The sequence below is a fragment of the Sinocyclocheilus anshuiensis genome, unplaced genomic scaffold (assembly GCF_001515605.1).
Source record: "Sinocyclocheilus anshuiensis isolate Anshui unplaced genomic scaffold, SAMN03320099.WGS_v1.1 scaffold1072, whole genome shotgun sequence".
Lineage (NCBI taxonomy): Eukaryota > Metazoa > Chordata > Actinopteri > Cypriniformes > Cyprinidae > Sinocyclocheilus > Sinocyclocheilus anshuiensis.
Window position 1 is genome coordinate 525,728 of NW_015548242.1, and position 14,863 is coordinate 540,590.

A 14,863-nucleotide genomic window follows, 5' to 3' on the forward strand; every position below is an offset into this window, starting at 1 on the left:
GACTCACAGTCTGTAAGTACGTTTTCATTTAAAGGATTTGCCACTGATGATTCAAACGCGAGTTTTGAGCAGTGTAGAGTAGCGTTTGTAGTTTGTCATTTCTCTGATCACAAATGCACACATGGTTTTATGTTTACGCGGCAGTGTAAGTCATTATAATCAGTAATTATGTCCCCACTGGATGCAACAAATGCCTAGTTTGTAACGGGTTTTCATGTTTTTTGTTTCGTCGCTCCGGCCGGGACACGGCATCAACAGTATGGCGAGGGGCGTAACATTTCTGTCACACGCTTGAGGTATTTTTGTAAAAATCGACGCGTTTCAAAAAGGCGGGGCATAGAGGAGAAACAATAATGTACAGTATGTGGAAAATAATGTGTTTTTTGAACTTTAAACCGCATAAACACATGTAATGTGTATGGTTATTACGGCACACATGATCCAAGTTAGCCGTGATGCTTTCTTCAATAGTAACTATTCTAAATACTATTCTGATGATGAAATTCGCATCACGCGCACTGTACACTGTCCCTTGAGTACATGTAAAAAGTGAAATATACTTTAGGCTTAAGTAATAAAGATCCTCTTATCTCCTTTTAATAAGATAATCTCTGAATTAGTGGCTCTCAAGTTTAAAATAAGTTAATGTTTCTCAAGAATATTTGTTTTCGTTTTCCATTCCACCGTTCTGTCTTGCATTTTCAAATGCTATACAAAGCTACGAGAATAAAAATAAATAAAAATAATGACCTTATTCAACAATTCTCCTGCGTCACCCTAGTACCATTATGGAGAGTATAACGACGTATGTACCTGCTTTCCTTTGCCAATAAAAAAGGCGCAGTGCAAGTGTGTTCTACGGCAGCAGCACCATGCGCATGCATCGTTATACTCTCTATAATGGCACTAGGGTGACGCAGAGAAGAATTGTTGAATAAAGTAATTATTTTTGTTTTCTTTGCACACAAAAAGTGTTCTTGTAGCTTCGTAAAATTACGGTTGAACCACTGATGTCACATGGACTATTTTAACGATGTCCTTACTACGTTTCTGTGCCTTGACCGTGGTAGTACCCCTGCTGTCTATGGAGGGTCAGAAAGCTCTCAGAAAAAAAAAACTTAATTTTTGTTCCGAAGATGAACGAAGGTCTTATGGGTTTGGATCGACATGAGGTTGAGTAATTAATAACAGAATTTTCATTTTTGGGTGAACTATCCTTTTAACAAGGAATGAAATAAAAACAAAACAGATAGAAGCGAGGAAATTTAATCACACCTTTCAAGTACAAGGGGATGTTCTGAAACAGTAACTGTACATTACAAATACAAAGTCTCAATATAAAATTGAAAAGTGGCTCTGAATCAGGCATTTCATACAGAAACACCAATTCCAGTGATTATTGATACAATGAGTTCCAGCCAGGCCAGCCAACAAAATACATCATGTTATCTGAAGAGAAAACACCTCAAAGGCAACAGGGAAAATACAGAACAGTAAACATTTATCACATTTTATGTAAAATACAAAATTGGTCTTTGTAAAACAGTGCTTCTAATTTATATAATTATATTATTTCAAGTCTTGTTAGAAAGCCAAGGATTTTTTGCGTCTTTTAGGTCTGACACACAACCCTTGGTATTCATTATGGTTTTACTTTGGAAGCTGCAATTATTGCGTGGTGAAATTATGATGATTTTAGCCAGCTGTACGTTATGGATGTAGCTGTGCATGGCTGCATTTAACTGCACTCAACTTGTTAGAAGAAAATGATGACAAATGATTCTAAGTACTCATAGAACGATCAGCAACTTAAATTTTTAAATACGGACAAAGCAAAAACTCTACACTTTACACCGATGATGAGATATTTGTAGACAGGATACAAATTATTCTTGGCATTGGCGTTTTTGGTGGCAGAACAGTTTCACTACTTCACAAACAAAAGGAAGATCAATAGAATATCTCTGCTCTGTAAACAATATACAGTTCGGCTAATATATCTCAATAGGTTGAACATATCGAGGACTTCACATATCTCTTCAATCATAAAAATCTCTTAACACGTATTTTATATTCAAAGAAGACAAAAAAGAACGAGAAGGAAGTTAAGGCTAAATATATAATAAACTATATCTTCATACTATTATAATGTCCATTAAAATATAATATACAATATCCATCAACAAATACACCCTTTTACTCTTCTGAGTTGCTTAAATTCATCTTGAAGTGTATCGTTCAACCTCTTTGGGTAGTGGCTTGTGAATTTACCCAATGTAAGAAAGCAACACTTCAATCCAAATGCAAAAAAGCTAAAGCTCGGCTAGGCTTACTTGCACTTGGAAAGGTTTGGACAGTACCCTCTTTTTTCCTACTCCATCATACATGTCCGCACAGACTTAAGCTGTGTCACACATTGTCTAAGGACATATCTTGGATCTCACCATCAGTCCCTGGGAGATACTTGGCTTAAAGACGTAGAGAGAGGTCATCCCTTCCTTATGGACTGGAGGGGAGTCTAGGAGATGGGCAAGAGCCCTGACTGTCAAAGCTTGCGGTACGAGTCTTCCACTGAAAAAGAGACGTAAAACGGAAAGAAAGAGAGGGAGAGATGGAAATACTGAAATGAAAATGCACTTTTCCACTCTGGAAACTTTTAAGACATTCACCTCCTTCTCAGACTTCTTGGGCTCTACGAGTGGGTGCCAGTGAGCGATAGGTTTTCGAGGGTAAGCAAGCATCTCATTCCAGTGGTCTCTCCCAAGCCCCTCGGCATGGATCCCTACACGACAGACTCCAATGATCTCATTGTGTCCCACTCTATACACCAGGAGAATGAAGAATAGATTGTGAAGAGCATACACATAATATTTGTAGAGTGAAAATATCACACTCACAGATCATAGTCCATAACTGATATATGTAGGCTGACTTGATCCATATTCTCTGGAGGAATGTCAAAGATTATCGCCTCATTATAGGTTGGATTCAGTGTGTTCTTTTTTATGGAAGTTTTCTTCTTTTTCAAGCGTCTCCCATCACAAATCAGTGACACCTTCACGTACGGATCTGCCAACAGAGCAGAGAGGTGTGACATGAATTTCTCAATGTATCTTTCTCCTTGTCTTTCATGGTCTGAATATGTCTGACTAAAGAACTTGTAATGTGCTTGCTGACAGTGATACACATGACTGTCCAAATGTATAAACAGGAAGATGGAGCCGAGCAGACAGATGCAAGAAAATAAAGACACAGGAAAAAAGGACAGCAGCATACCTGAATAACCAGTAATATCCATGGCTTTGAGGTTCCTACATTTGATGACAGTAAGTGTGAGTCTCCCTGCAGTTGGCAAGTAGCAGAGAGAGAACATTATCTCTCCCAAATCCACACTCTCCTGCAGAGTCAAATGGAGACACTCAAAATCGAATACATCATGCTGGCATTACAAATAAATGGCAATGTTTACTAATATAGTTATGTTAGTATTTCAAATTATGCCAGGGTAAGAAAACAATAGAATCTTAATACAGTACAATACCGTTCAAAAGTTTGGGGACAATACCAGTGGCGTAACTTTGCTTTGAAAAGTGGTGGGGACACCGCCAACTCGTTTTGCTAGTTTTTTATTTAATAACCTAATTTACTTGGGGACTGGGTTTAGAGTTGGACAAACTTAATTTTTGCTTTTCAAAAATACATCGATGTACCAGGGGCAGGGGCGGTGCCTGAGAATTTTGAACGCAGGTGCTGAGGGGGTGCTAGATCATTGACAGAGGGAGCTGGGCAATTCAGGGCTTCAGACTCATTCCTCCCACTGGTCACTCTTTTGCGATTAACTTTCTCAGTTGGTTGCAGGTTTTTTTTTTTTTTTTTCACAAGAATACCAACATGTTCACCTTCTCTGGTTTAAGAAGCGGTCTTTTACTTTAGCGTGAAAACCATGAATATTCGCGCACCTTCTGCAATTAATAGTAAATATAACCAAAACAGGTTATTATAATTTTTATATGAATAATAAAATAAATATAAGGAAAACTCGCCCACTCGATTTTGTAATATTCTTTAATTTTGTAGTCCGTATGAAAAGGTGCATTTCTATTAAAGGCACGTCCATGTGGAGATGGCGAGTCAGCGTCGGCATTCGGCAACCTCATCTTTGCACCCGACACTGACTCAGAAAGCACTAGTTTATTAATAAATAATTAAAATGTCTTCTTTTCCCCCAACACGTTCATAATCACTTTGCCGGTGCTTTGAGGCAATTGCTTTATGCGCGAGCTTGAGCGCGGAATAGGCTCTAGCCTAATTCGTCTGCCTATAGCCTATATTGAAGTATGGTTAATATATTATTATATTAATCAATTTAATATAACGTGCAACTAGCTGACTAGAAAAATCTTTAATAGAGGGCAGGCCTACTTAGCACAAGGAAGCTCTCCATTTTTAAAATACAATGCTATAGCCTAATGACATTACGAAAAAAGCAACAGCTGCAAATCACGTCGTTATTACGAGTTATGCATGCATAAGGAGTTAAATGTTGTTGTTTTTTTTATCACCCTAATTAGATTATGAAGAATGATTTGTTGATCTTGTTTTCCCTTTAATACATACCTTCCGCAATATATTTTTTCAATTACTTTCAAAAAGTGGAAGGGACAATATCGACCCTGGCAAAAAGTGGTGGGGACATGTCCCACGCGTCCCACCCGCAAATTACGCCTATGGACAATACAAATTTTTGTTTTTGAAAGAAATTAATATTTTTTATTTAGCAAGGATGCATTAAATTGATTAAAAGTGACAGTAAAGACATTTAGAATGTTACAAAATATTTCTATTTCAATATATGCTGTCTTTTAATCTCCTACTCGTTAAAGAATCCTGAAAAAAAACTGTTTGGTAATTCCTTCATATTATTAAAAAACATGGGTAATAATAATTTTTCTTGAGCAACAAATCAGCATATTAGAATGATTTCTGAAGGATCATGTGACACTGCATACTAGAGTAATGGCTGCTGAAAACTCAGCTTTCTCATCACAGTAATAAATTATAAAGTATACTAAAATAGAAATGGATAGAAAATGTATATAATGAAAATTTGATTGTACCCAGAGCCATCAATAAACCATTAATTTACTCAAAAACCTTAAATAAACTCAGAAGGAGAAAGGTATTGAATGAATGCATCACATATTCATAGGTCTTTCCCACACATTTAACCCATCTTGAGAGCTTTAGCCTTCAGCCTGTTAACTCAACTATACTGCGTTCAGTGATCTCTAGTGTGTGTACTATAATCAGTCATGCAAATTCATATATCGGCACTGTTAAAGTCAGAGCTGAACACATTACTGTAGACTGTACTGCTTTAAACAAGTGGGCAACTGAAAGACTGGTTCATTGAACTGCAGTTTGCATGGCTGATGTATCAGTGATATCATTATCACGCAAATAATTGAATATATATATACGCTTTACTTTGTTTTACTGGGTTTAATATATTAAACTGTACAGTATGTATATAATTTGGAGAAGCAGTAAATAGTTACAATAAACTCTGTCATGTTTAACTAGAAGCTGTGGCAGTTTTGACTCAAATGGTGCCCTTGGCGAGACAAGACGCTGCTTGGAAAAGTTCAATTTCAATGAAAAGTGTCTGGTGGAACTGAAAACGTGCTGCACAGTGCTGTCAAACTGCTGCGGGTGAGTGATACAGAAGTTGAGTGCGTGTCTGAGAGCTTAGCCCTGGAGGACCCTAGGCAACTGCCTATACTGTCAATGCCAGAAACCCTCTCCTGAGTATAAGAGATACAAACCTGGAACTCAAAACACTTCACTCACTAACATGTAGTCGTAAGAGGAACTGATGTCCTGATGCAACAAATGACCCCATATCAGGATGTGCACCACATTATTATGATGTATAAGTTGCTTAGAAAAGCAAGATGAGAAATAGTCTGGCCTTATTGTAGAATTGCAGGGCACTAAGTATCTTTGCTTTAACCAGATACCAAAACAATCTACAGTTGGCAATAAATGCATCCATTCACAATAAAAACAAGTTAAATTATTAACTTGAAATTTAAAGTGAAAGTTAACCCCAAAATGACACTTCTGTCCTGGATACTTTGGATATTTTCTAATAAAATTAGAGGGTATTTAAAAAATGAGGGTATGTCTCAGTGTTGTTTGTTCATATAATGAAAGTAAAAAGTCTCTAATTTTGTTTTCAACACAAATGTCTTTCATTATATGGAAAAATATTTGAGACATTATTTCATATTTTGAGACATAAGCCACATTAATGTGATGAATCACCAGTGGGGTCTGGACTCAAGTAGTAGAGACGATAAATTGTCTTACGCTAGTGGCGTACTGGATGTCCTTCCAGATAGATGTCTCCCGGGACAGGTCTGAAACTTCAAAAAGGTTTTCCAGTATCACCTCGCCTATCATGTCGTGCCGCGAGAAGCGGTCAAAGTCAAAGACGCTCAAGTGGACCTTTCTGGACCCCAGCTCCTCGTACGGGACCGGAAACTGAAAGGTCTCGTCAAACGTGGGGTTGAGCGTCTTGCGGTGCACACGAGTTTGGAATTTACGCTTGCGGTCAGGGAGCAGGTAGATCTTGACGTAAGGATCGGAGCTGCCGCACAAATCCTTCGCGGGTAGGTCCAATGCCTTGAGGATGGTGACGAGGAGGAGATCTCCCTCGTAATCGTACTTTAGGGAGAAGTTGATCTTGCCGCATGTTTTGGTAGTGCCGTTCTTAGATGGCCCCTCAGCCTCCATCGTGCTCTGTTTGTAAAGTTCTGGTTGGATGCGGCCAAGAGAGGCAGCGGTGCAGGTGGGATGGTCCTCCACATCTAAAAATCCACTTCCACGGTCCAGACTGGTGACATGGTGCATCTGCCTGGGAAGGTGCTTTTTGAAGGAACTGTGCCTGGCAAAACAAAATTTAGCTGCTGAATCAGCTGCTTGATCGGATGCACTGGTTCTTTCACAAAAGACACACCAGGTGTTAATCTACATTTGAATTATAACCCACAGTTGAATGCATGCAAATTGATATGCAAATATGTTGTAAGGTTCCTGCAAAAACTGGTTTTCCTCTGGACATAGCGTGGTTTTCCACCATTTGACCTTCTTTGTAGTCAATAAAACCCAGAGACCTACTTCAGGTCTAATTCTGTCTGACATTTACAAGATATCCTAAGTAATAACATGATTAGGAATGACTGGAACTAACCTCATAATGGCTTTGTATATACAGTAAACCGTGATGACCTATATGAAGGTCTTCAGACACAAACATTTCTTAATTCTTCCAGAACACTGACCTGTTAGAGGAGGCCGGCTCGGTCGTTTGCCGTGAGATACGTGTACGTCTCAGCAGATGATCCTTCATGGACAGCTGCACGTCTGCGGGGATATCTGGCGACGTATGACTAATCTTCACTGCCGCCTCCAGAAAGTTCCCAGGATCCTTCAGCTTGTCTGCTGCCATAATGTTTCTGAGGGTTGGGTAGTAGTCACCGTGACCTTCTTCTCTGTGTTGGTCTCTCTCTGGCCAGGTGGGGGCAAGGGCGGTGGCGCTAGAGTAAAGCACTTTGGTGCGCCAGGGCACCCAGCACAGCTTCCAGGTGACGACGCTGATGACACCCAGCAGGGCCAAACCACACACCACAAATACAAGCAGCAGGAGACTGAAGGAAATGTCTGGACAGAAGATACAACATGGACAGAAGTGGACGTTGTAAAAATGCACATAACAAATGTCCTTCTAGATCAATTTTTCAGTTACAAAATTATAAAGTGTGCTAAAACAAGTTCAAATGACTGTATGTTGATCCAAGTAGTGTTGCTAAAAATTTTAAGATATACTAAATGCAAGCTGGAAATTATACTGCAGTAAATGTAACTCTATGAATTTATAAACACATGCTGGAAAATGATGCAAAACATTACTGATATTTTCAAAGACTACAAGTCATTTTTGCAAATTCAACAAAATCTGTATCAGCCCGACAAGTGGTTCTCAACGTTCTTGACTCTATTGAACTATAAACTATAACTTTATATTTGACTGGAACATATCAACCAGAACTTAATATATACACTATAACTTATGTTTATACATAATTATGAAAATAATGATAATAAATAAAATTATAATTAAATTAATTATATTTATAATAATATATTAATTTAAATTAAGTCAACCTACAGCACCCTTGGAAGTTTGTTAAAACCCCCTAAGGACCCCGGCCTTCTGGATGAGAACCACTAACCTACAGTAGATAAAACTTGGAGACAATTCAGCAGAATTTGCAACAAAAATGTAGAATAGATTGCATGAAACCAAATGTTTATATTGGCAAGGTGTAAATAAAGATAATTTTCAGTGGCAACGCAGCATTGTTACAAAAGTATAGGTAACCTTTTTATCAACTTCCATAAAAGTCTTTCACAATGGCCCTGTGCCAGCGGGCAATCCTTATTGTTGAACCCTGCCATATAAAATCAGCAAGAGCAAGCAGTTCTTTACAAATGAGATGAAAAAAGATCCACTTATACATCAAAGATAATCTGTAGAGGTACAATCAATGGCTTAGCCTCTTGTTGAATCACTGCAAAACTTGACAACAGCTTCATTGGTTTACTAAAACAGCATATTTCAACTTATTATTTGTCTGTTTGCATTAGCCTGTGGTGAAGGTAATTAAAACAAATGTCCTGATCATGCCATGACTGCTGCAGACTTTTCGGTCAGTCATCACAGAGCACTCACATAAATATTAATCAGCACATGCTGAGAAGACAAACTACAACATAGTTGTAGAAATGATCATTCAGTGTGATGCACAGTCTGGTGAGGTTGTTTGCCTCTTTATAAGGAAGGCAATTGGTTCTTATGCCTTCGAAATGGGCCTCTTAAACCCTTAAATCTCTAGTGTGAATATTACAAGGTAATGAGTTAATCATCAGACCGCCAAAACTTCTCGGCACCGTCGGGTAGACAGTATTAACACTGAAGTTCAACCATCTTCCAGATGGAATTGCAAATTAGCTAAATGTAATTACAGACTTTTCATACAAGAAGAGCAGGTCATTGGTCAAATTCCTGGCAACAATTATATATCTGAGTGGATGAAAAAAATGCTGATCTAATGATTATTACAAATGCGTTGGAGTACACGCCTCTCAGGGATGGAGCCCTTGGCTGTCAACCAAGAAAACAAACAGGTGCGGCATCGATGTACGTTCCCATTTCAATCACACTCTCACAGTTATCCGCTTCTCCTACTGGGGGACTGTGGGAGCACATAAACAACTTGACAAAATAATTAATGTGCCAATAAATGTGGAAAACTGGCCACTTGGGAGGCTTAGTGGCAAAAAAAAACAAAATTCTACATGTACACCACACGCTCATTGGAGATTCAAATTTAATAATTCAACACTTAATTTCAAATGTGTCATTTCTCATTTCTGTACAGTCATTAACAGAGCAAATGCACTAGAGACAATCAATCTGCATAGTTGGTTGCTCTTGTATATCTAGGTCTTGTCTTTAATAAGAAAAATAAACTTCAGGACCAATGTTCTCATTATCAGGACTTAAAATCAGTACCTCTATTATTATTATTCATAGTTTTGGTTTTATGCAATAATGCTGTCAGTACAAGTTCTTTTAAGATAAACCACAAAATTCCCCTAAATGCTATGTAATGCTGTAATTGGTATTGAGCTATTTAAAATGTCTGCACAAATCAAAATAATGATTTTAACTGCCCAGTTAAAGGAATAGTTAACCCAAAAATTTAAATTTGCAAAAAATTGATTCGCCCTCAGACATCCAAGATGTAGATGAGTTTGTTTCTTCACCAGAACAGATCTGGAGAAATTTAGCATCACTTGATCACCAATAGATTCCCTTCAGTGAATGGGTGCCATCTAAACAAAAGTTCAAACTGCTGATAAAAACACCACAATAATCCACAAGTAATCCACACACCTCCAGTCTATCAGATAATGTCTGTTTGAAAGAAACAAATACATCATTAAGGCATTTTAACTTTAAACCTTCAATCCTGGCCATTATCCATTATAACGCTTCCTCCTGTGAAAGTCTCCTGTTGTCTTCTCAAATTAAAATCAACAAATCTGTTTAGAACTGTTTTGGACTGCTTTCGCTTGTAATTGGTGCTAGGTCTGTGCATATTTTTGTATTTATTACAAACACGCAGCTTTTGGCTTCATAGGATATTAACATAGGAGTTAAGCTTCAATCAGCTGTTTAGACTCTGATTCTGATGGCACCCATTCACGTCAGGCGATTCATCTGTGAGCAAGTGATGTAATGCTAAATTTATCCAAATCTGTTCTGATGAAAGAAACAGACTTGGATAGTGAGTCGATTTACATTTCTTTTACATTTTTCATTTTTGGGTAAAGTATTACTTTAACTACCCAGCTTCTACTCTTCTGCATTTAGTGTGAATTATGTATTGTTTAGACAGTGCTTTAACCATCACAAAAAAATGATGATATAAAGTTTATAAGTGGCCTGATTTGGACCCTCATCAGACAAGATACGCAGATAAGACATGTATTAGCCTGTCAGACAGCTAGACTCTTTTCTGCCGCAAATGAAATATTAATGGGTGTGATGCAAGGTTACACAACCATTACAGTGTTTACGGTTTGACAGCTTCACCTCACACAAGCCGGAGTGCATTAACAACAACCAACTAATCTCCAAAGGCCTTCAAGACTTTGCGAATGATCCTGTTTACATGCAGAAGCAAAAAGACAAACATAACAGTACTGCATTCTTCTCAGTATTCCTAAGGAAATTTGAACAAGTGTAAGTAGCATTGAACAAGTGTTGTAGGCATTCATGACTGTAAATACTGAGTGGTTTTCTGTTTGGAAGGAAACATTTTACTTCTTGTTGAGCTTCATAATATCAATTAAAAGTTGACTCGTCTACACTGAAAAAGGGTATTGAATTTAAATGGTTTAATCATGTACATTAATTCCACATGAATCAAGTTTCACAAACATAACTTCACCAAATCCAATTATGGATTGATGCTATTATAAAATGACACAATTAAGTAGTCTCAAATTGATTTGATATGGTTTCCTGACAGGATGAAGTTATTCGATTTAATTAGTTTTTAAATGCAAAAAAATACATGCAAAATGCTAATTATTAAATGCTTATTGAGTAAAGCAGCATAAACATGCTCTAAATGTACCCATCCTCTAAGAAAAAGCTACAAACTTCACCACAATGGTAACCCAGTGTAAATGAAGCAGTTTAAATCACAACAAGACGGAACACTATGGAATTTCCCCAACTAACTAACTAACTAATAAATAAATAAATGTTATTTTTAACATTTTTACTCTCCCCATTAAGTCCCATTCAAAGCATGCTAAGAACTACACTGGAGTCTAGTAGACTGCTTTCGATTACTATAATTCCCTAAAATGTGAAATCACGTTTAAAGATAACACAATTTTGTTGTGTAGATCACAAGTAATACATTGCAAAATCTGTTTTCCTTTTTTTGTGAGTGAGTGTGTATAACTATAGTCTAATTTTTTCAAGTAGTATTATTATTTAACCGGCTAAGGCTGAAACAAATCCAGTGAAACATTTCCTGTGACCAATAAATCTAATTAAGGCTTGTTTGGTACCAGTGGCAGACAGCAACCAAAGCCCCAGGGTTTTTTTAAACTTCTCTTCAAGTGTCTTCAAATCTAACCTGGTATCCATAGAAACCTGTCCATTAGACATATCCCACCCCCTATTTTAACTCTGCTACTTGAGATGTAAGGGTTCACCATTGTTGATGGTGTTGCTGTCACTGCTGCAAAACTGCAAACCAGAGCTATATTTTGCTTTCATCTGTCATGGTTTGTTAGAAATCCCTTATTCAGTTATCCTTCAAACCTCCATGCAATCATAAAAATAGTGCTGAACATGTTTGTCCAGTTAGTTTCAGTTACAGTAGCTTTGTGATATAGTAGCGGCTGTATGGCTATCAAATCCTGCTCTGTTCAGCCATGAGATTAAATAGAAAAACTGATGACATTATATTTGATGAGGTAAAGTGAATCATAAATTATATCAGGACTACAGTACATGCTAAAAATCTGTGATTTTAAATAACTGCATCTAAGAAACTATTACATTTCTTTTTCCAGAATAATAAACCCATTCAATTATTTACCTTATTGATTTGCCATATAAAGTAAATCAAATACAATGAGAAAAGAGATTTATATAGGCCTAACACTTCCTTTCAAGCTCTAAGGCTCTATGTAAGCTCCATCAAATACTACTGAGCCCTATCAAAGCTCTGGAGGGGAGAGGGTGAAATCCAGTTAAATGTGCTCCTGCTATTAGCTTGCAGCCATTCACAAGTCCCTGTGGTATACGGTTGTGACAGCTGTGGTCAGGGCCAGCAACGAGAACATAAGGTTATAGCCCACTTTAATGAATAGAATGGCATGCTTGTCATCAGCACTCGAAACACAGGCCTAATGCAGATACAAAGCACTTGAATAAAGCGTCTCAAAAGTGCTTCATTAAAATCACACTATTTATATAATGTTGCGATGATTTGCTCTTTTTAATCATTTATTTCATTCACTGCAGGATCAAGTATTCCCTGCATGAACAAACTGCAGGGTGAATTGATGCCAGTAATAAGATCTTACGTCCTGCAGATAAGCTGGTAGTCTTTATAGAACTCGAAATAACACTGAACGCTTGCATCAATCGTGGGGTAAGGTTTAAAAAAGTGAAAACTCCTAAAGCAGAGTGAATTAAATAAAAATAACTGCTGTTAATATTTCCCTCTGCTCCTGCTACTGTGGCCATGATGGCAACATGGGAAAGTCCTCTTGTTTCATGCCCTACTCTAGCAGCAATTTGCAGACAAGCAATTACTCTGATTGCTGAGCAGTAATGGCCATAGGTTAACCTACGATTACCTCTCTCTATTGTAATTCCAGTGCCCCACCCCATTTCAACTGTACAGTTATCGGTCTTATGTTATGTCTGTGTTGAGCATTGGACTACAGCCACCTACATTGTTTAAACCGTTCCACATTAGTGCAATTCATGCAATCAATGATTGTTATAGCGACAAAAAAGCTATACTTTTCCATTAATTGAAATTCATCTATAAGAAAAAATTATGATCATAACTACATACTCTTTATTTGGATGTAAGATTGCTAAATCTATGACTTTATTCTTCTGTATTATTTATTTGAAAGTTTCAATTGATTACAGACGGCTAACTTTTTTACATTTAGAATTACAGCAATGGGATGTTTTACTGTTCAGCAGGACCATACTCTGTATTCCAGACCAGACTAAGTGAACAGCGGGGAGAGTTGTGTGATTTTGCCTGAAGCGAGGAGCGGGTTTTTTGAAAGTCGAAGTGCATGTGTTTTCTTTCGCTGCAGGATAGCTCGAAGCAGGGTTTCTCTTGCTCCAAGATTGCTTCAAGCGGGGTTTCTCCCAGAGCGGAGTGATTGCTGGGACAGCTGCTGATGCTCCATTCACATACTCTTTTCCATACAGGTGGCCAGTTTGTGCATTACTTAGTGACATGCAAAATATGATGCTATGGATTATTTTGGAACTATTTTCGTTGGTAGAGATAAAAGACTTTCATTAATAATGATAAAAATAATGCAAAATAGAAGGTAAATATTTAGCTTTCATAGAGGGTAAGGGTATCGCAATATGGCCTATGGTGAGATGCAATGCTAGAGTGTAAATAAGGAGTATATTTCGCAGATACCTTTTATTTCACTTATTCTGTTATTTAAGCAACCCATGTATTAAAGACACAAAATGGAAGTAATCACAGATCTTTTCTTCTGTATTGTGATGTACATTTGAGTGAAACAGACTATCAAAAATTTAAAAACTTAAGGCGGGACTTGGTTCTATCAATTGTTTTTTTGATCGGATGGAGACAGATCTGAATGCAAGCTTGCAAATTTATGAGGACTAAATGATTGGAGAAGACTGGCATATGCCATCAGAGAGAAGTGTGTCATTTTTAAGATGGAGTTATGGCATTTTGACTAAATTGAAAGGTCAAGAAAAATGAATAAATAAATAAATATTAAATAAATAAATGTGCACAGATTAATTGATCACAATCACAATATGATCTTGTAACATGCATTTAGAAAATACATAAGGTGAATCTCTATCTCATGCTGACTTTAACAAGTTGAGGGGAGGGTTGTTGATATAATGTGTGTAACTCAATTTATTTTTCATTGTTTTTTGAAGTCCTAAAATAAAAATGATAAATCTGAATGCAACTATAGAGGAACAATTTGTGAGGAAAACTTTAAAGAGAGCTATTGAACTTCAGCTCAGTTAAACTTTAAATATAACCATTTAGCAAAGTCATAAGCAGTGCTGGATTTAAAAAATACTCCTAGTAATTAGGCTAAGAAGGAAAATCTCACTGCAGCTTTAACAAGTTATTAGCATGTTCCTAGCCTTCATTGCACCCCACAGGCTGATGTGTGTTCGCCACAGAACAGAGAAGAAGGAAGTGCGAACTGAGAACGCTTATAAATACAGCATATTACATGCAAAACTCAAAAGCATTGTTTTCACCCCACAGGCCACACGCATCGGATACAATTCAGGATGGTGTCTTTTCCAGATAAGCAAAATAAATCACATCATGTGCCACTTAGGAAGTGCACTCTAAAAAATGCTGGGTTAAATACAACCCAGTGCTGGGTAAAATATGGACAAATCCAGCAATTGGGCTGTTTTGACCCAGCGGTTGGGTTA

The 14,863-nt window shown here is 37.4% G+C and overlaps 1 protein-coding gene across 1 annotated transcript in view; it reads right to left on the minus strand.

Moving 5' to 3' along the window:
- Window positions 1–1,293: 1,293 nt before the first annotated feature.
- The window catches only part of LOC107655078 (synaptotagmin-6-like), a 27,971-nt gene continuing 14,401 nt past the window's right edge, over window positions 1,294–14,863 (minus strand). The window contains exons 2-7 of the mRNA XM_016442493.1: window positions 7,347–7,725; window positions 6,373–6,949; window positions 3,277–3,397; window positions 2,898–3,069; window positions 2,670–2,820; window positions 1,294–2,571 (exon numbers count right to left, since the gene is read on the minus strand). Coding sequence (XP_016297979.1) covers window positions 2,500–2,571; window positions 2,670–2,820; window positions 2,898–3,069; window positions 3,277–3,397; window positions 6,373–6,949; window positions 7,347–7,725 — 1,472 coding nt within the window. The 3' untranslated portion in view covers window positions 1,294–2,499. The remainder of the gene's footprint in view (window positions 2,572–2,669; window positions 2,821–2,897; window positions 3,070–3,276; window positions 3,398–6,372; window positions 6,950–7,346; window positions 7,726–14,863) is intronic.